Raw genomic sequence first — 22,662 nt, 5'->3', positions numbered from 1 at the left:
CAAGAAAAAGGCACCGGGCTGCCTCCTCCACAGGCTCGCGGGGCCCAGCCTCCCGGGCAGCCCACGGCCCCCAGAGCTGTGCGGAAGGCTGCCTTTACCAGCACCCCAAAATAAATCTGTTTATTCCTCAGGGCGGGCTGGAAGGGAAGGGTCCGTGTTCCCATTTGACAGGCGGCAGCACCGGGGGCTGGGGGAAGTGGGGGACGCCCTCACAGCCACAATGGGGGGGGGGGTCGGACACACTAGGGCCAGGCAGAGCTCCTGCTGACATCCCAGGACACAGGTGGGGCACAGCGCCACGGCCACCAGACCTGCCCCCAACCCAAGATGACCTGTGACCAGTGGCCAGCGAGCACAAGGGATGTGCCTGTAGGAAGTGAGTGGGCCTCCTCGCCCCTTTCTCCTCCTGCCGGCTGATGAGACAACGGAGCCCCAGTGTTGGCGGAGCCCCACTGTGGATCCCAGCGCTTCACGGAGAGGCCCGCTGCGTCTGCACTGGGACAGGGCCCCACCTGGTGGGATGGAAGCCTGGTGTGTGGGCATCCGTTTACTACAGCGCTGGGTGGGTCTAAACAACAGTGCCCACCCCCCCACACACAGCCTCCTTCCTGGACACTTTACCGCCCTGAAGCCACACGCAGCACAGCAGTGCCATCACTGTGATTTCTGCTGGATACAGAATTCCTGACAGTCTAGCTCAGCCCTTGAACGTGCCACCCCCAGTCCCCGCCTCCACCACTCCCCGTGAAAAATCATACATTGGTCTTGTTGGCAGTGACACGTCACTTCTCTCCCACTTCTCTCCTGGTCGCTGGATCTTAGTGGCTCTCTTTGTGTGTGTGTCCTAACGGAGCTTCTTCAATGTGTAAGTGAGCATTTTTCATCAAATTTGAGACATTTGGAGGCATATTTTTTTTTCAAATATTCTTTCTGCCCCTTTCCTCTCCTCCGGGACTCACTATGGGCGTGTTGTTGGGCAGGCCGGTGTCCCTGGAGTCTCTGGGCCTCTGTTCTCTCTCCGTCACCCTTTTTTCATTCCATTCATCAGGTTCCATGATCTCAATTGTCTGCCTTCAGATTCAGCAATTCTTTCTTCAACCTGCTCAAATCTGCTCCATGTGGAGCCCCCACAGTGATCTTTTTGCTTTAAATATTGTGTTTTTTAAAGTTGTAATTTCTGGAAGTCTTTCTCATGTTCTCTTTTATTTAGACACAGTTTGTTCTTTGAACATATGTAAAATAGGCGATTTAAGGGCACCTGGGTGGTTCAATCAGTTAAGCATCTGCCTTCGGCTCAAGTCATGATCCCGGGGTCCTGGGATTAAGTACCGCATTGGGCTCCCTGCTGAGCGGGGAGTCTGCTTCTCCCTCTCCTTCTGCCCCTCTCCCACGCATGCTCTCTCTCAAATAAATAACTAAAATCTTTGAAAAAGTAGGTGATTTAGTTTTGTCTAGAATTCTGATGTGAGGGCTTCCTCTGAGACACCTTCTATTGGCTGCTTTTTTCATTCCTTTGTGAGCCATACGTTTGTGTCTTCTTGCATGTTGCATATATTTTTACGGAAAACTGGATAATATAATGTGGCAACTCTGAAAATCAGAACCACCCCCCCACCTCAGGATTGGGGTTGTTTTTGTTGCTGTCGTTATGTTGTTATTAGTTCAGTGACTTTTCTGACAAATTCTGTCAAGTCTGTTTTCTTCCTCATGTGGGGCCATTACAATCTCTGGTTGGTTAGCCTAGCGGTCAGCTAACGACTGGACAGAAACCTCACATGCCTGGAGCCAGTAGGTCTCTCAGTCTTTGATGATGCGCACTCAGCCTGGCAGCTTCCAACTCTGTCTTAGTCTGCTCTTCCTGCTTGCACACAGCCTCAAGGTCAGCCTCAAGATCTCAAGGACGGCCTGGGGGTCCTCGTGGTCTTTCCTGAGCGTGCACACAGCCCTACCCTTGTGCATGGTCTTCTGATTCGCAGAAACATTCCCAGAGCCTTTCAAAGCACCTGACAGACATCTCGTTTCCCAGTTTTAAGTTTTTCGTGCCCTGCTGCTTGCCTCAGCTGTTATCACTGCCTCTGACAGCTCTGATGTTAAACAATTGTCGCTGATTGTTTTTAACAAATGTCCCAGGGCAAAAGCTGTTCACACTGAGTGTTGAGTCAGGTCAAATAAAGACAAGCCATGAGCAAGGCTTTCCAGGGAATTCCCAGCCAGTCAAATAATGACATAGTTCTCTGAGAATCTTTCAAAGCCCCAACCCCATTCTGTCCCCTCAGGTGGCTGTCAGTGGACAGGTTTTCACTGTGATTGCAGCTGCTGGTTTTCAAAGCTATTGTGGAGCTAAAAACAGTGGAACAGGGTAAGTCAGAACTCTACAAAGCTCACTGTTTTTACCAAGACTTAGCTGTTTTTCTTAAATAAATATTCCTGGATTCTTGCAAGGCTTTGGTTCATTTCCAGCATTCTGACAATGTTGACTCTGATAGTTTTTGTCAGTATTGTCATTGCTTCTATGGAGGAGAGGATTTTCCCATATCCTTACTCCTCTGTTCCCGGTGGCATCAGCCTATTAGTTGTGAACAGTGTACTGACTCAGGACTTGAATCCTGGAGTGATGGGGAACCAGTGAGTGACTCTAACAAGGATGGTGAGGCGGGCAAAGATGTTCTCATCTGGACTGTAGGAAGCCATCTCTCACCCTGGCTTCCTCTCCTATCTCAGAGCTGTCACACCTGCACCTGCTGGGAATGAGGCATCCACCAGGGGATGTGGGTGGAGATTTTTCAGCCTCACAGGGAAATGGTGACTTTCCACATGTGTGTCTGTTGTCCCAGGCCAGAAAAGAGGGAGAGAAAGGCACATGGGCACCCGTGCACCAGGCTCACCTCCACCTGCCGCCCCAGGAGATCCTTGACATCTGATGCCTTCTCTGCTGCGTGCAGATGCTCTACACCCCTCCCCCCAGGCACTCCCTGGATTGATATGGTGGTCTGGTCTCAGCAGGGGGCTGGTCACTGTGCCATGTCCTTACCCACGAAGGAGAGACAGTGGGTGAATGGGAAGTCTAGGTGGATGTCAGCAGCAGCCCGTCCCAGGCCCGGCCCCAGCCCCACCACTCACTGGCTTCGCTTTCAACCTCAGTTTCCTCACCTGCAAGTGGAGGTGACAGTGCCTGGGCTGTTGGGGCTGAAACGCTGGCTCCACATACTGGGACCTTAACCCCACTGGGCTCAGCATCCTCCAGAGGACAACACTGGTCCTTTCTGAGAGGCACAGCAGTGGGAGTGAGCGTGCTCACCAGGAAGCAGCTGGCCACGCCGGCTCACACACAGGGATGGCTCGGACCCTGATGGGGAGGGGCCGGCAGCTTACTTAGCTCATTCCAGATGGACAAGCACCAGCTCGTGGGGACTCAGTCCACAGCACTCAACACAGACAGAGGGAGGTTTTAATCCTGTGGTGTCTGCAGGGGCCCAGGGGCAACCACCACGGCCTGCCTGAGTGACACTTATGTAAAGTGCAACATTCAGCTAGTTTTAAAGGGAATGCACGATTGAACGGAATAAAATTATTTTTAACTGGATCTTTAAAAACAAGCACACAGACCTCACAGTGTGTCTGGGGCAAGCTGATTCACCCGAGGGCTGTTTCCTCACCTGTAAATCGGGAACAATCCCTCCCTCCTGGGGCTGCCATGAGAGGAACAGAGTGAGGAAGAGGACGCCTACCCCAGGCCCTGGCACCAAGTAGAAGAACGCTCAGCTGTTACCCTGATATGGGCCAAGTCAGCCCAAATTCCGCCGCCCAAACCAGCTCAGGGACAGAGTGCCAACCCTCTCTAGCCCACGCAGGAAATGGGAGGTGAGGAATAGTGGGACAGAGCAGCTGTGACACCCATCGCCCAAGAATTCTCCAGCCCCACCCTCCATGGGACCGGCTTCCTGGCCGGCAGGTGCTCACCTGGGCCTCCCGACCCACATCTGACCCCTCCTCCCCTCAAAGGGGGGTCCTCCACCCCCATCTGCCCATGGCCTCCCACCTCTACCATCACCTCCACCCCCACCTTCGCTTCCCATCGCCATCGCCTTCTCTACCACGTCCATCAGCCCCCATATCCACCACCTCCACTTCCCTCCACACTCGCACCATCACCCTCCACCCCTGCGATCACCTCCACCACCTCCACCTGCATCTCCTCCATCACCTTCACTTGAGCCCAAGGCCCACCAGTGCCAGGCCAGCGCCAGCCCTACCTCACGTTGTCATGCCGCTGGATGTAAATCTTGTGGAAAATCCTCTCAGGGGGCTTCAGGAAGTCCTCCTTCATCTCCATGGCAACATTCCGGGGCAGAAGGCTCATAAGCAGCCGCTCCTGGACAGGAGAGACAGGCCCGTGTGAAACCGCAGGGGCTTCCCCGCAAGACCTCAATCACTCCACCGGGGCTGGTGCTGACGAGCTGCCCCGCATGAGGGGCTGCAGACCCTCCACACAGGCGCCAGCATGCGGTCTGGTCCAGCAGATCCTGCCTGGCCCCCAAGCCCCAGCACGTTGGGCCCAGGCCTGGCCTGTCATTACACAGGTGACTCGCTCCCAGAGCACTGGGTAGGGGCCAGCATCACCTCCGGAATACGCAGGCCACCGTGGCGACCCTCCCCCATTGCCCACCCACCCGTGTGCCCCAGCTACAGCGAGCAGGGGTCACAGGCAGGAAACACCACTGCCTCCGACCAGGATGGCCCGGCCTCCCTCCCCAGCCCACTGCCCAACATGGGCCTGAGAGGGACCCCAAGATAGGCTGTAAAAGCCCATTCCCCAGGACCAGCAGGGGTTCCCTGATCTCATGGAGATAAACAGACAACACTGCATTTCCCCCTGGTCTTGTCTTCTGATTTCTTCCTTCTCTAGGGGAGTCAGATGTTTTCTTCCCCACCCCCGCCGCCCCGAGAATGGAATAAACACCTAGGCTTTTCCAGAGGAGCCCTGCTGCCCTAGAGATTCCATCCCTCTTCCAAGGACTCAGTTTCCTCATCCAGATTCTGCCTCTCTTCCTCCCAGGGATCCTTGCCTGACCTCAACCCCACTGGCCCTTGACCAACCAGTCACACCTGCATCAGAGGCCCATCCCTCGGTCTCTCTCAATCCCCTTCCCACCCTGCTTCGGAAAGCAAACAAGAGATCGGGGTTGAAATCCCATGTAGAATTAGGAAGGACAACCTGCTTACAAGTGCAAACACATGAGAGACAGGGCAAGAGAAGCCCCTCCCTCATTCCATCCCTCCAGCCCCAGGCTCTGCTCTGGGCCCCCCGACCCCTCAGCTACAGCCTGTCCCATCACCAGAGGAACTCTAGCAAAGCCCTCGAGCACCTGGCATCCCCCAGCCCAGAGCAGGCAGCCAGTGACTCTCCTGGACCACAGATCCATTCTGTGAGGCCACGTCCCTGCCTGGAGCAGCCATAATCCCATGTAACGACCTCAGGGGGACGATCAGAGCAACAGCAGTGACAGTGGTCACACAGAGCCCAGCAGGCCTCTGGGAAATGGCCATGATGGCCATGGAGGCCATGGAGGCCTGGGGCGGGGTGTGCAGGCTCCAGCCCTCTTGCCAGATTCCACAGAGCCCTTCCTGTGCCTGGGACAATGTATCCCACACACTTGGGAAGCTTCCCTAGGGAGTGTATCTCCACATAGGCTGCCGAGGGGGAAGGCCAGGCCCAGCACCGCAGGATGCTGGGAGGAGCCAAGTGTGGGTCAGGCCGGCCCAGGGCTTGGTCCTGGAGCCTGTGCCCAGAGCTGTGTGTCCCGAGCAAGGCTGCTCCACCCTGTGCCCCACGCACACAGCTGCCAAAGGGACAGACTCCGAGGCAGAGGAGGGACATCACAATAGTGCAATGGCCTCTGGCCACTCTTGACATTGGGTCACCTGGGGGGAGATGCCCCCGAGTCCTGGCTGAGCACACAGGCTCCAGATGCAGAAGTGTCCAGGCTGAGCATGTGAGGACAGCCCCAGGGGCTAAAAAGCCACTGCACAGGGTGTGGGAGCTGGTGGGTGACGGGGGCCTGCCTGGTGGACGCCCACCCCCTCCTTAGCTGGGGGTCCTTTGGGGCGAGACTGAGACACGGTCTGCAAGTGGCTGGCAGTGCCGGAGGTGGAGGGAACCCGGGCGGGGCTCACTCAGGCCACCCCATGGACAGGCCAAGAGCAGCATCAGCAACTCCAACACCTGGAAACTTCTGGAAAAGGCACAAGGTGGGGACACAGATGCAGCCGGACACTACAGAAGGCCGCCCACAAAGGGCCCGAAGAGCACACAGGGCAGCTTCACGCTCTCTCCTGGGGAAGACCCAATGTCATGGGACCCCACACCCTGGGCCACCTGGGCCGCCGAGCCACAATTAGGGGCTCAGGGGCCGTACCTACACCTGAGTGCCCCGCACGGAGGGTCCCTGGGGGAAAGGATGGCTGCCGGCCTTGCATCCCAGCTCTGCCTCTTTGGGACCATCAGTTCAGCCCTACTGGAATTCCGTCACATCAGACCGGGAGACAGGCCCACACCTTCCTGAGCAGGTGCTCTGAGAAGGGGTCACTGCACTGCAGGGCCCCACTCCCCATCATGCCTGCCACAATTCCGAGGCCCACCGCTCAGGGGTTGGCTCTTAAGTCCCTCATCTGCACCTACAAAAATGCTACATCAGATCAAACAAGGGCGGCTGCTTTCCCCCTCCCATGTCCATCACACCCTCCTCCCCATCACCCTGGAACCACTCTCTCTCCGAGGACCCCGGCTTTGGCACACCTCTGGGACCTGGTCTCTCCATCACCTCAGCTGCCCTGCATGATCTGGAGTTAGGATAGGGAAACTGAGTCAGCCGCAGACCAAGGGCTGCACCAGGAGGGAAGGAGGACCTGAAAAGGCAGAGGGGACAGGAGGGCAACATGCTGGAAACACTGGGCAGTGGCATCAGGCGCTGGGAGAGAGGCCGAGGCAGAGCTGGCCACTGTCCCCAGATCCCTTTTCCACCTCTAGCACGACTAGCCCCTTGCTCTCATCTGGGGCTTAGTGACCTAAAATAAACACTTCATTGTCCAGCCTCCCCTCACAGCTAGAGGCCCATGATATAGGGTTTGAAAGGCCACATGAGGACTTCTGGAATGTTCCTTAAAGATAGCCTGTTCTCCCTTTTCTCCCTCTGTTGCTGGGGATATAGTTATGATGTCCGGCTCCCTACCTACCACCTTGGTTCATGAGGATGAGGGCCACTAACAATGGCAGACCAGTTAACAGATGGAGACTAGGTTGTCAGGGTGGCATGGATCAGCTCTGCCACGTCAACCATAACGGGCCTCCCTGGAACCCAAATATGAGGGAAAGAGTGCTCTCGCATGCATAAGCCATTGTCATGTGAAATTCCTAAGGGCAGGCTGTCCTTCTGACCAAAGGCTCAGCATCCGCTCCACCCGTGAGATTAGCGACGGTGCCTAAAGCCGACAACGTAACCAAGAGTAAAAGCATGCGACTTTCCCACTGGGAGCAAAACGCCATCTGGCAAGATCAAGGACCCATCCCCGATTACAAACAGCGAAACCTGGGACAGCATCGTTCTCTGACATCGTAACGATTTTACCTGAACTCCACATCCAATCTCCAACCCAGCCTAACGCCCCAAGCTGTAGTACACACTGCGAACGCTGCGTCAGGAGAGCACAGCACGGACGCCTTCCAACTGGCAAAATAAAATACAAAGGCAGAAATCAAAAGGGAAGATTTATGAAGATGGAGCCTACAAAGTATCCCAGCGTCCCATGAACATGACTACATTTATCTTGACGATCAACCTGTGACTTCAAATAAACACAGTATTCCTAAAAAACGTTCGGTATTTAAGGAACAGTTGTGAGGACTCTGCTTCCAGGACACTTGGCCCTCCTCTTTCTCCTCCAGCTCGTCCCGGGTGTTACATGTGAAAGTCATGAGAAGACTCCGAAAGACAGAGGGAAAGAGAAGCAGACGTGGGGACTGGGGAGCAGCCCAGAGTCATTCCGTTTGCCTCGTCCCCCAGACTGAGAGCTGGAGACGAGGCGGCCCAGAAATATCCAGAAACGCCAGCAGGCACCAGAGTGCGCTCCCCTCAAACCCAGCTCTCTCTGGCCAAAGGGCCAGGAAACGGGCAGCCTCATGAGAGGAAAACTGTAGACACCAACGGCTCTGCTGCAGGCAAACCAACGAAACTCCTGCACACGTCCACACTCCCCCGCTGTGAGGAGGACCGAGCGCACAAGGACACCAGCAGCCCGGCCTTTCTGCACAGTAGCACACACACCCTGCTCAGAGTCAGGGGAGACCAAGGGCTCTCCCGCTCCTCTGTCCCGGCAGGAGCCAGACCCCCTCTCCAGCGTGGCAATAAGGAGGAACCACCACGCGCCCCACAGAGGCCCAGTGTGGACCCTGGACTTCCCACTGCACGCGGAAGTGTCAAGGCGGCGGCCCCTTCCCCTGCCAAGTGAGGAAGTCACAGAAAAAATGCTCAGAGTAGGTCTTAAATGTTCCCATCAAGAGGGGAAAAAAAAAAGCATAACTCTGTGAGGTGAAGCATGCTAGCTAAACTTATTGTGGTGGTCACCTCACAACATATGCATAAACCAAATCATTACGTGGCACGCTTTAAACTTACAGGATGTTATATGTCAATGATATCTCAATACAACTGGCAATGGAGGACGTATAGCATTTCCAACAGATGGCATTGGAGCAACTGGAATGCCACAGGCAAAAAAAAAAAAAAAAATGAGCCTGGATCTAAACTTCACACGTGATGCAAATATTAACTCAAAATACATCAAATATTTCAACGTAAAATATAAAACTTCGAAAGTTTTACAAAACACGTAAGAGAAATCTTTGGGATCTGGGACCAAAGAGTTCTTAGACTTGATACCAAAAGCACAAGCCATAAGAGGGCAAGTTGACGAACCCAACTTCATCAAAATCAGAACCATTTGCTCTGCAAAAAAACTTAGTTACGAGGATAAAAAGACAAGTTACAGACAGGGAAGAAATGTTTGCAAACCACATACCTGCCAAAGAACTAGTACCTGTAATGTGTAAAGAACTCTCCAGCACAATGATGATAATGATAAATAAACATATGATAGATATGACAGACAGATACATAGATATGATAGGTTCATTGATATGATTAATAGACGATAGATTGATAGAAAGACAGACAGATCGATGATAGACAGATCGATTCAGTTAGAAAATGGGCAAAAGATCTCAACAGACATTTCTCCAAAGAGGACACAGAGATGGCAAATAACCACATGAAAAGATGTTCAACGTCAGAGCCCCTTGGGAAATGCAAATTCAAGTCACCGTGATACACCAGTACACACCTATCAGAAGTGTTACAACAGCAGTGACACCACCACCCGCTGGCGAGGGTGCAGAGAAACGGGATCCCTCAGACTCTGTGGTTGGGAGTGAAAAATGATCCAAACACTCTGGAAAGCAGCTTCACGATTTCTCAGTAAACTAAACACGCAACTACCACACAACCCAGCAACTGTGTACTCCCGGACATTCAGCCCGGAGCAGCGAAGACTCATGTCCGCACACGAAACTGCGGGAATGTTCACAGCAACGCTGTTCGCGATCACCCCGAACTGGAAACCACTGAGATGTCCTCCAGCAGGTGAGCAGTCAGTCCAACAGTGGTCCATCCACAGCACGGAACACAACTGGCAAGGAAAGGGGGTGAGCCACGGACACAGCCGGAATGTGGATCGATCTCCAGTGGAATGTGGGAAATGCCAAGCCCGGAAGTCTACATGCCATCGGGCTCCACACACAGTACTTTCCTGAGAGGACACCTTTACAGACACGGACGACAGATCAGCGGTTGCCAGCTCCGGGCTGGAAGTGGGGAGGGGGTGTGGGGGTCCATGCGGCGCCAGAATGTTCTGCGTCTTGGCCACAACTGCTCAGTCTCCTGCAGCTGGGGAAGCGAGGTGAGGGGACATGGGATGTCTCTCTCTTGCTGCTCATGATCACACGTGCGTCTGTAATCAGCGCAAACTAAAAAGGCTCTATCAAGAGAAAACGATGAGGGGCGACTGGGTGGCACAGCGGTTAAGCGTCTGCCTTCAGCTCAGGGCGTGATCCCTGCATTATGGGATCAAGCCCCACATCAGGCTCTTCCGCTATGAGCCTGCTTCTTCCTCTCCCACTCCGCCTGCTTGTGTTCCCTCTCTCGCTGGCTGTCTCTATCTCTGTCGAATAAATAAATAAAATCTCTAAAAAAAAAAAAAGAGAAAACGATGAATCCAGGTGTGGAGAAAACCCTCATACATTGCTGGTGGGAACAGAAAATGGTAAAGCCACGTGTGAAATGCTCAACAGTCCCCACGTGACCCGCGATTCCACTCCTGGCCATCCACCCAAGAGAAATGAAAAACCCTGCCAGCCCACGCTCACACGGGAGCGTTCTCCAGAGCACTGTCCGTGACAGCCACAGAGCGGGGATGACCCGGACATCACACAGCTCTGACTTACAGGCTGCAACATGGACATGTCTCCAGACCCCAATGCTCAAGCCACACGCCAGAGGCCACACACACCGCACGACCCCATTCCTACCAAGCTCACTGCCAGAGGGCACAAGTTTCTTCCCGGTTGATGAAAACATCCTACAATTAGATTATAATGATGATTACTGTAAATATGGGAAAACCATTTAGTTGTTTCAAACTGGCAACTGAATTTGATGGTATGTAAACTATAGATCTGTAAGGCCTATTTTTTTTTAATTAAAAAGTAAATAACTGTAGTTCTTCTGGAGAGATCCGGGAATTGGCCGGACCACGCTGAAAACCCATAGTGGAAGATCAAACACGCCCGTTTCCCTTGTTACAATGACAAACTGAGGATACGCTTTATAAACGGCTGGACGTCATTCCGCAATGGTGTTTGAGGAACAGCAGGGCCCTGGGAGCGGAGGCCCCTCCGTTCAGGGCGCGAGGCTGATCTCAGGGCGGGGTCTCATGAGACAGGCTTCCTGGCTAGGCGGTGGGGAGTGGCAGGGGAGGAGGCCACCTGCAAGCTACAAGGTGACCTTCAGAGGCCTCTCATCCCATCCCCACACTCTCCAGCTGTGACGGCCTCGGAGCTCAGGGTTAGACCCCAGTGGGAAGCCAGGAACATGCTGAGACCCCCGAGTGGTCTTCACCGCCGGTGGGGCAGCCGTTCCAGACTCATCCCGACCCCTCCAGGCCAAAGGGAGACAGAGCTGCAGCTTACCACCTACCAACACCGGTGACCCCCATCTGGCTGCCTGAATGCCATCTACTGTGCCCCACTTCCCAGCCTCTACCTGGCAAACTCCTACACATCCTTCAGAGCCCAGCCAAATGATGCCCTGCCCCTTCTCCACACTACACGTCCCATGGACCCCCCCCCAACCTCCCTGTGGCGCACCCCTGGGGGACTGGGTGGAGTTGCGTCCCACGCACACTTACATCAAGTCTTGCCGAGTGAGGGCTGGCACCAGCCTCCCACCATCCCAGCGTCTCCACCGCCTGCCATGGGTCAGGCGTTCAGATGTGCGGGGCCATGGATGACCCCCCCACACGGGAATCCCATAACTGCTTCAGCTCTAGAACTTATGACCCCACAAGTTCAATTCACAACACGGGGTGCCTTAGCTCTACTGGCCTGCTGGGGGGAAATGCTCTCTCACACTGTCTGGGTGAGCCAGCCCCGTGTCCCCGCGGGCAGGGGAAGGCGTCATGGACAGAGGTGTCGAGAGTGCACTTCGAGCCGAGCTGCTATGCTAAGGGCCGCGCGGGGAGCAAAGTGATCGTGGGTGACAGGCAGTCAGAGGCTGAAGGACGTCACCCGTCAGGCCCAGAAAGGTCTACTTGAACAGAGATGAACTGCCCGTCTCTGCTGCTTGGCAGGCCCCGGGCATGTCCACACATGCACAGAGCCCAGCTGGACCCGGGTAGGCACCTGGGCCACGGCCAGCGCAGCCGGGAGAGCTCGGGCTGCAGCAGCCGACTCCATGAGCTTGGTCTGTCGGTCGGAGGAGCGAGTTTCCCTGCCGGCTGTCGGCCAGGGCTGCTCTCGGCACCCCAGGCCGCCGCAGTCCTGGACGTGGCCCCTCCATCCTGAGGTCTCCCAGTGCTCCTCCTGCCCAGAGCCCCTCGGAGTCCCCTCAGCCCCAGCCAGAGGAAACACCCATCTTTCAAACCCCCCAGGTGATGAGGTCAGACCCACCTGGAGAATCTCCCTTTTGTCATCATGTCCCATAATCAGGCCAGTGACCCCAGAGCCGCCTGAGCTGGCGAGTGAGAGACCCAGGGACAGTCAGTGACTGGCTCACGAGGCCAAGAACCCAGTCCAGGAGCCTGCACAGGCTTCCTGCCTCACGACTCAGAGCAGGAAGGAAGGGGGGGAGCACAGCCGATGACCCCTCCTTCAACAGCCCCGGCCTCCTTCTCCACTTCCAACTGTACCATTCTACTTCACGTGGCACCCAGGAAAGAGGCCACATAGGGAGTCCTGAGGCTGGGGGCCAATCCAGCCCTGGGCACCGTGAGGCCTCTCGACCATGACCCAGCCAGGAGGTACGGCCAGCCTCTCTGTACCCCCAAACCATGCACCTGGCTTCTGCGTGAACTTGGCAGGTGCCACAAACCCAAGTGTGTCCCCTCAAAGTTCCTGGGTTAAAGTCCTAATCCCCAATGTGACTATATTTGCAGGGGGGCTTTCAGGAGATAATTAAGGTTTAATGAAGCCAAAGGGTGGGATCCTAATCTGACAGGACTAGTGTCCTGATATGAAGAGAAAGCAGCATCTCTCTCTTCACCAGCTCCAAGAAAAGGCCATGCAAGGGGCTTTAAGAATCCAGCGGGACGCCCCTGCCTCGTGTGCAGGTAGAAATGAACCACCCGGCGGGAAGGAGGGATGGCCCCCCTGTTCCCACGGGACCAGCCACCACCAGCGCCCTGCATGCACGGCCGAAGAAATGCTGGGCAGGCCCTGCTTTCCAGAGCAGGCTCCGTGCAGGTGGGATGGAGGGCGTGCATGTTGGCCTTGCCCCACGGCCCAAGTCAGAAGGTCTGGTGCCGGCCTGAGCCAGGGGCGCTGCACGGGTGTGGGGCTGAGCGCCGTGGCCTCAGCTCTGCTTCCATGGAGTCTGGGCAATCGTGGAGACGACAACACAGGGGGAAGTGCCAGCCCCTCCCGAGCCCCGCAGACTGCACACTGACACACCAAGGGGTCCAGACAAAACCCGCTCACCACTTGGTGCCAGGAGGCCAAGGGCCTCGGGGTGACCGCACCTGCAAACACAGCCTGGGAGTAGGGGCCGCTCCCCACGTGTGCATGTGACCTGCATGTCAGCGACTCTGTAGGGTCACCCTGCGTGTGCATCCCCGGGACAGGCGGGGGCGGGAACGGCACCTTTCCTGGACGCCCACAAGGCTCATGGGTGAACCGCCCGACCTGGAGATGACCATTAGTGCCAAGTCGACATGTTAGTGGTCACGGGCTTTCCAAACCCTTCGTTTTCTTCTCCAATCAGTTTCGGGAGCAGACACTTTACGGGAATTGGCGTATCTTGTCTAAGTGTTCAAATATTCTGGTATCAACACATCCTGAGTGTTTCCCTCGTATCTATTTTTATTTTTTTTATTTTTTTAAAGATTTTATTTATTTATTTTGACAGAGAGAGACAGCCAGCGAGAGAGAGAACACAAGCAGGGGGAGCGAGAGAGGAAGAAGCAGGCTCCTAGCGGAGAAGCCTAATGTGGGGCTCGATCCCAGAACGCTGGGATCACGCCCTGAGCCGAAGGCAGACGCTTAACGACTGCGCCACCCAGGTGCCCCAACCTCGTATCTATTTTTAGCCCAGCTCTGTCTGCAGCCACATTTCCCGTCCCTAAGACCCCTCTTTATGCTGTTCTTTCTTCCTGACCAGTTGCTCTAAGGCTTTACTATTTCAAAGACCCAACATTGGACATTTTTGTTCTCAAAGTAAAAGACTCCTGTTAGAAGACCCTCCCAGGTCTTTAGGAGGATTTGACCTCTGGGATCTGTAAGCAAAAAATCCTCTGCAGAGCCTAGCGTGGCTCGGGACACACAGGGCTGGAAAGGGGGAACGTGGCTGGTCTGGGGGGTCCTGGGCTTCAGCCTCCGCTGTGCCCACCCTGCCACCAGTGACTCTGTTACTCACCTCATTTTCCCTCCTGAGTCACAAATTCTCTGAGTCAGCTCCAGATTTGTAAAACAAAATAAAGTCCTTACGGGTTGGACTACAACGCAAAAGCCTAAAATCGGGGTGTGAACTCGGACAGGAAGAACATTCTGGATCACGCACCACCTTGTGCTCAGCCACAACCTTGCACAGGGGTGTAGCGGCAAGCGTCCATGCTGATTTGGTGGGAGGGGTGGTCTCCACACCGAAGTCCCTCCTAAAGGAGTCAGCCTCGGGGACACTGACAACTCAGGGAGCTTTTCCATCGTACGGCGGAGAAGCTTCTAGAAGTAGAGTAACGTCCAGTGCAGCAGACAGCCCCTGCCCACCCTCTTCCAGACCCCGTGGCTCCACCAGCAGGACAGGAGATGAACACACTCTCAGGTTCTGCAGCCAGAGCGGCTGTACTTTCTTCTAGATTTGTCTCCACAAACAGAGGGCTGTTAGTTCTAAACAACAGGGAGGGAGGGGAGCGATTAGCAGCTCCTCCCTGGAGGCGTCCCAGGCACCGAACACCCTACACCCCACACCAAAGGAGAAGTGACCAACATGGACCAAGAAGGTGCTGGCATCAGATCCACAAACAGTAGACAAGAGCCCGCCAGCCCTGGATTTTGGAGCAGAGCGGTGCGTACCACCGTGTCCTGACCCACTGCGGGGACAGACAGGTTCTAACGCTGGGGGTTTGCACCTCAGCGCGGGCCCTGCTCTCCCCTCCCGCAAGCCTGCTGGCTGGGGGTATCATCCAAGCCAGGCCCATCCTGCAGGCACCGCCCTGGGGAGGGTAAAGCAACCACTTTGCGCGCTGACGCACTGTGTCTCCTGCTCCGGGAAGCCTCCCACCTCAGCCCTGCTGGGTGCGCACTCACAGCCCCGCCCCTGCCTCCAAGTTCTTACCTCGGCCTGACCCCTTCTCCCTGCGAGTACCCGTCAGAGCTCCCGTGCACGGCCACGTGCACATAGCTTCCTGCCGCCCCCCCCCATCTCCCGTGTCCTCCCAGCTGAGGCCACAACAAAGGAAAGACCTCCCTTGACGACCACCACGCACCACACACCATGCACGCTGGCCTCGGCTTCTCTGCTTACGCTCCTCCCCCAGCTCACATCACCCAGGATCCCATTCCTAGACCACCCTCCCCCTAGCATCCGCCATCTCCTGCAGAAGCCAGTGAGTTCACCTGCCACCACACAGTGGTCAGTCCAGAGCTGGACACCCCAGCCAGCACCCCCTCCCAGAACCAAAGCATGTCCCCCAGGACCCCGTCCCAAAATCAGGGTGCGTGCCCTCAGGACCCCCTCCCAGTACCAAAGCATGTCCCCTAGGACCCCCTCCCAGAATCAGGGTGCATCCGCCAGGACCCTCTCCCAGAATCAGGGTGCATCCCCTCAGGACCCCCTCCCAGAACCAAAGCATGTCCCCTAGGATCCCCTCCCAGAACTGAGGTACATCCCCCAAACCCTTTCTCAGAATTGGGGTGCGGCCCCAGCACGCCATCCTGGAATCAGGGTGCATCTGCGAATATCCCTTCGCACATCACCAGGGTGACTTCTTACGGGCTCAGGGTCTAGAAAAGGCCCTAGAAGCTGCTATTAAATTGGATTCTTTGTTAATTGAGTCAAACATGAAAACACACACCGACCGTGACCAGGCCATACGGTCGGGTGTCCCTCACCTATAACCCAGAGCTGCCTCGGCCACCTCCCGCTGCCCTGCGCCTGCCGGGCCGTCCCCAGGCAGTGTGAGATGCCAGGTGCGTGCCGGTACTTGAGAGCCCCCAAGAGGCAGCCAAGCCCGTCTGAACTGTCCCAGAGACTGGGCTTCGTGAGCGAAAAGCAGCCGGGCCAGCCAGAGGCTGGGAGTGATCCCCAAGTGCAGGTAACGGGGCTGCCCAGGGAGCCACTGCCGTGTGACGGACCAACCCACAGGCTCCGACAGGAAAGGCGTGCAGGTCAAGGTCCTGACTCATCCAGTCTTGGGACATCCAGAGACGCACGGAAGTGACCTGTCCACACTCCCCCTCCTGTTCCCAAAGCACCAGATGAAACCACCAAGAGAAGTAACTGATATGTTTGCAAATATGTTTCCCTTACACAAAGGAAAGCAAGGCCAGAGAGACAGAGCTAGTGACATGGGGATCCCTCCGGAAGAAGCACCAGCCTCTCAACAGTGAGCAGCTTGTTTGCACCCACGGGGACAGCAAGAGCACAGACCGGGAGGGGTGCAAACGCACATCCACGGAGAAGCACGCAAACCCATGGAACGCAGTGGCCATCTGCGTTACTGCACGGCCAGGAGGCACAGTCCAAACAGACAGTGGGGGTCAGACCTCCCCCAGGCCACGCACCAGGGCCCCGACCACCGGGCCCGCCTCAGCCTCCCCACCCACGGACTGGCGGGTCCCCCAGAGCTGAGTGTCATCGGGGGTAACCTATAAAATGGAGCACAGTGTTATTCTCTCCCCGGGCCCAGGGAGAGAAACGAAATCATATTTGCTCTCCCCATAACACAACCGAGGGAAACGTCCAGTCTACATGAATAGAGATGGTCGTGAGGAATAACATTTTTTAAAACACAGAATCTAAATGTCGGTGCCGAGAACACAGAGTCATGCACACGCGCACGCACACGTGCACACACACGCATGGGAAGAAGGAGCAGCTGCCTCAAGTTACAGTTAAAGTGCTGTGGGAAAATGCAGAAAATATAATGATCCAGACACAATCGTGACAACGACGTGGGAAAAGAAGATACACAAAGACCAAACCTGGGGACACAGAGCACTCACTGCGCTGATGGGACTGGGTGACAGTCACCGTGTTGCTGATTTCCCGCGTGAGAACACCAGCCCTGAGCACCCGCGGGTCTGGGCGCCCTGCTCTGCGGGATGAGAAGACACGCCCTTGCCGGCAGAGCTGCTCTGAACCCGCGTGAGACGGCACACGCAGAGCGGCGCGTGCTGGGCCCACACAGCCGTCCTGTGACAGCAGGAGTGCACGTGACCGCTGGCTCCTGGGGCCAAGGCCGTGGGCACACGGAGAGCACACACCTGGGGGTCCGTCCACGCAAGCGCGGTCCACACCGCGGCCACTACTGTAGCACCACACGTGGACAACCCTGAGTTTGGAGACGCACCCAGGCTTAGGAGACACGTTAGGGCCGGAACCTTCCGTACTCCATGGGAAAGGCAGCCAACGTAAGAGAGAAATGAAGACAGACACACACCAAGCAAGGAAAGAAAGACATTGGAAAGGAAATGCAGAGGACACAGAGAACAGGAGGAAAAGCAAAGGAAGATTCAGAAAGACACAGGAACCTGCCCAGATGTCGCTTCTTCCAGGACGTCAAGGGAGGCACCGAAGGGGGGATGACAACACTGCACTCGAGCGTCTCAGAAGCGGTCAAGAGCCTCTCCGTTGGCGGGGGTGACGCCAGCGGCAGAAACGTTCAGGGCACAGCCCCCGAGGACTCACGATCATACACACGTGTGTGCATACATGCACGCACACACGCTTAGACACTCACCGTCACGCACGTGCATGCACACTTCCACACACTTACACAGTTACGTGCACACACCCACAGGTGCACACATCCACACATTTACACACAAACACACGCACACATCCACACACACCTGTACACAGGCATGCACGCACACACCTGCACACACACTTACACTCATATCCACATCCACACCCATACACACGTATACACACATATGCACCTACAGACACAGTTATACACACATGTATGTGAACACACACTCTATGCACACTTATGTGCACATCCGCACACATATGCACATGCATACGTACGTAGATCCCCGTACACATACACACACATGCACACACATGTACAGAGACCTTGGCATGTGCAGAGTCCACATGAATGCAAACCCACACGTGTGTATACACACACACAGACACATACATTTGCACACATGCCCCACATACACACACGTACGTACAGACACAAATGAACACATATCCGCACGTGTGGCATACAACACGAGCACACACATGCATGTCACACATGTGCACACCCATGTACACACGGTGTGTAACTCCCACAGACGAGTCCACCCACAGATACACACGATCTACACACACATACGTCATCTGCTTCTAAACCGTAACCTACCTGCACCGTAAACACTAGGTATCGTTACAGTATCTATAAATAAACACACGTGTGTGCGTGTTTTAAATGTGCAGCTCGTACTCCACGCCCAGCATTTGCAACCCAGCGGGCTCTCGCATACCGAGCAATCCCACCTGCCACCCCCACGAACACAAGGCTTGGCCACCGACACTCTGGTAAAGCAGAGCCTGGGACCTCCCTGTTACGGGCCTTCCCTGGAGCTCCCAGATCACCCGTGGGCCCAGGACAGCAGTGGACCGGGAGACACCCCTGACAGGGACAAGGCTGGGGACACGCGACTGACAATGGCTCCAGGCAGTGGGAACCGGTCCAGCTCACCCTTTAGATGGGGGAAGTGGTCCTGCTGCCCCAGCAGGCCGCGGCAGAAGCAGGGCAGGTGCGCCCCAGGCTCACAGCCCGACTGCTGGTGCAGGGTTTCCATGACAACCACCATCACAGGGACAGCCTCAGGGTCAGTGGAGGCTTTGCCTCTCTGTGGGTCACTCTGGCCGGCAGGTCAGGGCCCACCACACCTGCACCAAGGCCGGCCAGGACCTGCCTCACCCCTCCCACCCCCCAGCTCCACGGAAGCTGATTCCAGCTGAATCCCCCCCCAACACCCGTCCCCACAAGCAACCCCCCAGCCCATGCTTTCAAGCAGCTCAGCCCCCTCCAGGGCAACAAACCCACAAGGCAAGCTCTGCAGCTCTCCCTGACACCTCCCAACCCTATAGCGTCACCTAGGTGCACCTGTCTCACCAATGGGGAAACTGAGGCTGGGGACCACACAAGGTGGCAGATACTCCACCTCCACGTCTAGAGAGACCCCACTGCAGCTGTCCTGTCTCCTCTGACTTGCTGAGGGGGCCAACCTGGGCCTGATGCCCCTAACCATCCTTACTCTGTGTTCTGTGCTCCCCACCTTGTGCTCCCTGCCCCGTACTCCAGGCCCACACTGCCCCCTCCCTGCCCTCCACCCAGCCCCATGCCCCTAAATCCGTGCACCCTGGCCTGCATCCCCCACCCTGCATTCCCTGCCCTGTGCTCCCTGCCCCATGCCCCACTCCCCACCCATCCCTGCAGCCGACAGCCCCATCGCACCGACCTGCTTCTCGTTCTCGTCCTCCAGCCTCAGCCGATCTTCGATGCAGTTCCGGGCCTGCAAGAAGGCTTTCCTTTGGGAGCGTTCGGCCAGGACCCTCACAAACACCCCGTACATGTTCACGCTGAGGAAGAGCAGGGCGTTGGCACCAAGCTGGAAGGCAGAGAACACAGAGCACCACGCACGTGGGGCGCGAGCTTGCCAGCGCGGCTCCTACGGCCTCCAACCACCAGCCCGTGTATCGACCACGCTGCCCAGGGTGCCTGGTGCGCCGGCCGGACCCATCGCGCGGCCGGCTTCCTGCGCTCAGAGCGGTCACGTAGCAGAACAGCACACAGGGCGCGTCCCCCAAATTCACGTGCAAGCCTGCCCCCCAGCACTGCACAGTGTGGCTGCATTTGGACATAAGGTCTTCCAAGAGGTAGTTATGTTAAAACGAGGTCACAGGGGAGGGCCGTGTGACTGGCGTCATCCTAAGACGAAGGGACCAGGACACGGACGCACATGAAGAAGAGAGCCTGCAAGGACCCAGAGAGGAGATGGCGTCTACACCCAGGAGAGGCCTCGGGACAACCGGGCCTGGAAGGATGGGATCCCGCCCGTCCCGCCTCCAGGCCTGGGAGGGACAGACGTCGCTGTTCAGGCTGCTGTGCTGGGCTGTACCCGACGGCCGCCCCACGACACCATCCGAGAAAACACGACGCCAGGAGAGAGCAGAGGCTCCCGAACGGGGCAGCGAAGGAAAGCAGATTAGAAGCAAAAGGAAAAAAGGAGCACACATGAGCATGCTGCAAGCACCCGAAATGAGGGAACATCCAGGGAACACGGCGTCCAGAGCCCCCTGCTTGGCCCGTGCCGCAGGGCTCCCACTCTCTGCAAAGGACGGGAATCGAGGAAGGGGCCGGCGAGAAAGACCCGCCTGGGGCGCTGGCCATAGCCCAGACTCGGAGGCTCGCACCTGCTGGACCAGGAAGGGGGCCTTGCAGGACGTCTGCTCTCAGCAGCCTTAACTCGAGGCCGGTCCAAACCGCCCGGGAGCGCAAGATGGCCACACGGCAGTCGTGGCAGACCCGGCGAGGACCAGACCCCACTTCCCCACTCAGCCTCCTCTGATGGTCTGTCCCACTGCTCTTGGGCCCAGGGACACACCCAGTACCCCAGGCCCACCTCCCCAAGGGGCTACGGTGTGTATGAACGTCACACAAAAGCCACTGCCCTCAGTCTCTGCGGAGAGGTTGGTTGGATTTCCATGTCTGATGGGACGCACACACTTTCTGGGCGTCACTGCTGCGACTGGCACACGATTACGTGGGACGAAACAAACACGGAGGCGGGCGGGCAGAGGTCCCTGGCCAGAGGGCCCTGCCCAGGACAAGCGGCAGGACAAGGGAGGGCAGGCCACAAGGCCGCATGGACGGAGAACCCGCAGCACCTGGATGGATGCGGCCAGAGGCTGGGGCGGGGAGCAGGCAGGGACGCAGACCGGGGGGCTGCAGCCTCAAGGACAGTGTGGGACGCACCGGGTACAGACCGTGGCACAGAGGACCGGTGAGTGTGACAGCCTCGGTGACATGTCCCTCTGGAGGGGCACACGGGGCCGTGGTTGCAGACAGCAGAGCTATTCAAGAAGGTGACAGGGACATGAGAAAGCCAGGGACACGAATCCCTAGGGCCTCGCACAAAACCGTCCTTCCCCAAACACGGGTGAGCTCGCCGGCACGCCGGGGACACCAGGCTCACGTACGCTTGCCAAGCTCACGTCTCAGCGGACGCAGGAACGTATCACCAGGACAGCGCCCCTCCACACCGCGCAGTCAGAAAACCGCCATCCCTGTGAGGGCACAGGGAGCTGCCCAAGTCCTATAACCACGGTGAGCCCGTCACCCCCCCCCCGTCACCCACTCACCTCCCTGTGACCCGACCAGACCATCTCTGTGTGACCGGCCATCCTTCCGTGTCCCTCTAAACTCGCTGTCGGACCCTCGCTGGAGCACCCCCTGCCTGAAACAGGTACAGGGCTGGGAGGACCTGCTTCTGCAGCGCCTGTACCGGGCTCTCAACAGGCATGGGGCGGCGGGGAGGAGGGGCAGTGTGGCCGTCCCAGGGGCCTGGGCCGTGTCCCGGTGACCAGACCGTGTTTTCTGTCCTCTCAGACCATCTGCTCTTTCTGGGGATCAGTCACGCACACTGTTCGTGGAGCCACTTGTCGGAGGCAGCAGGAGGCCCGGCGCGCATGGAACAACAGAGGGCAGCTCCGCACAGTCAATATTTAAACATGCTGCACGCGGTTACGATGCCCACAAGCACCGTCGTGGGCACTTTTCCAAACAGTCCAACAATCACGCGTCACTGCACAGAGCACACGTCTCTTCCCGGTCGACGCGTCATCAGTCGGGCTCTGCTGCCCCCGCCCGGCCTCCATGTAACGTTTGGAAGGCAAGGGAACCAGTGAGACACAGAACGTCCTCCCGAGACACGGCACCAGCCCTTCTGAGACGCCCTCCCGTCCCGGCGCCCCCCAGCCTCCACATGGAGGGGCCAGCACCATGCGCAGCCCCACATTGGGGCCGGGACACCACCAGTCACGCTCATGGACAAGCAGACATGGCTTCTCCAGAAAGTAAGGCCTTAGCCGGCCAGGAGTGGAAGTTGGGCAACGTGGTGTCCCCAGGGAGGCTGGGCACAGGTGGGACCCGGGCCACAGGGCAGACCGTGGGGTCAAGGGAGAAGCGGCCAGCAGGGTGAGGGTAGACCGGGCCACCCCTCTACACACACAGTCATCACTCCTTCCCTTCCCTCCGGCCATGATGATCCACCCAGGGAAACTGAGGCCCAGCTGGCTGGTCACTGAGTGCCCGCCTACCCAGTCCACTCTGTTGAAGCTGCCCACGACGAGGAGGAGTCGGTGTCCAGCAGCCAGGGGGAGGTGGGGGCAGAGACCTTCGGGGAGAGGTGTGTCCTCTGCCTAGTGCTCGGCATTCCCCCAGCCAGGGGGCTACCATGAGCCCCACCACCTGCCGCCCTGCCCGCCCCTCCCTCCTTCACTCACCCCCACGCTCGTGATCAGACACAGCCACCACCCAATGGGCCACAGAGAGGTTTCACTATCCAGCCACCTAATCAGTGATCAGTGATGAGGGTGACAATGCAGAGAAGCATGG

At 57.1% G+C, this 22,662-nt stretch overlaps 1 protein-coding gene across 1 annotated transcript in view; it reads right to left on the bottom strand.

The window, feature by feature from the left end:
* Positions 1-19,633, bottom strand: part of ADCY1 (adenylate cyclase 1) — a 92,398-nt gene extending 72,765 nt beyond the window's left edge. Inside the window, exons 1-2 of the mRNA XM_040644490.1 lie at positions 19,505-19,633; positions 4,254-4,372 (exon numbers count right to left, since the gene is read on the bottom strand). Coding sequence (XP_040500424.1) covers positions 4,254-4,372; positions 19,505-19,618 — 233 coding nt within the window. The 5' untranslated portion in view covers positions 19,619-19,633. The remainder of the gene's footprint in view (positions 1-4,253; positions 4,373-19,504) is intronic.
* Between the last annotated feature and the right edge of the window lie 3,029 nt (positions 19,634-22,662).

This window comes from Ursus maritimus, unplaced genomic scaffold (genome assembly GCF_017311325.1).
Source record: "Ursus maritimus isolate PB19 unplaced genomic scaffold, ASM1731132v1 scaffold_3, whole genome shotgun sequence".
NCBI lineage: Eukaryota > Metazoa > Chordata > Mammalia > Carnivora > Ursidae > Ursus > Ursus maritimus.
This window is presented reverse-complemented; position numbering and strand designations above follow the sequence as displayed.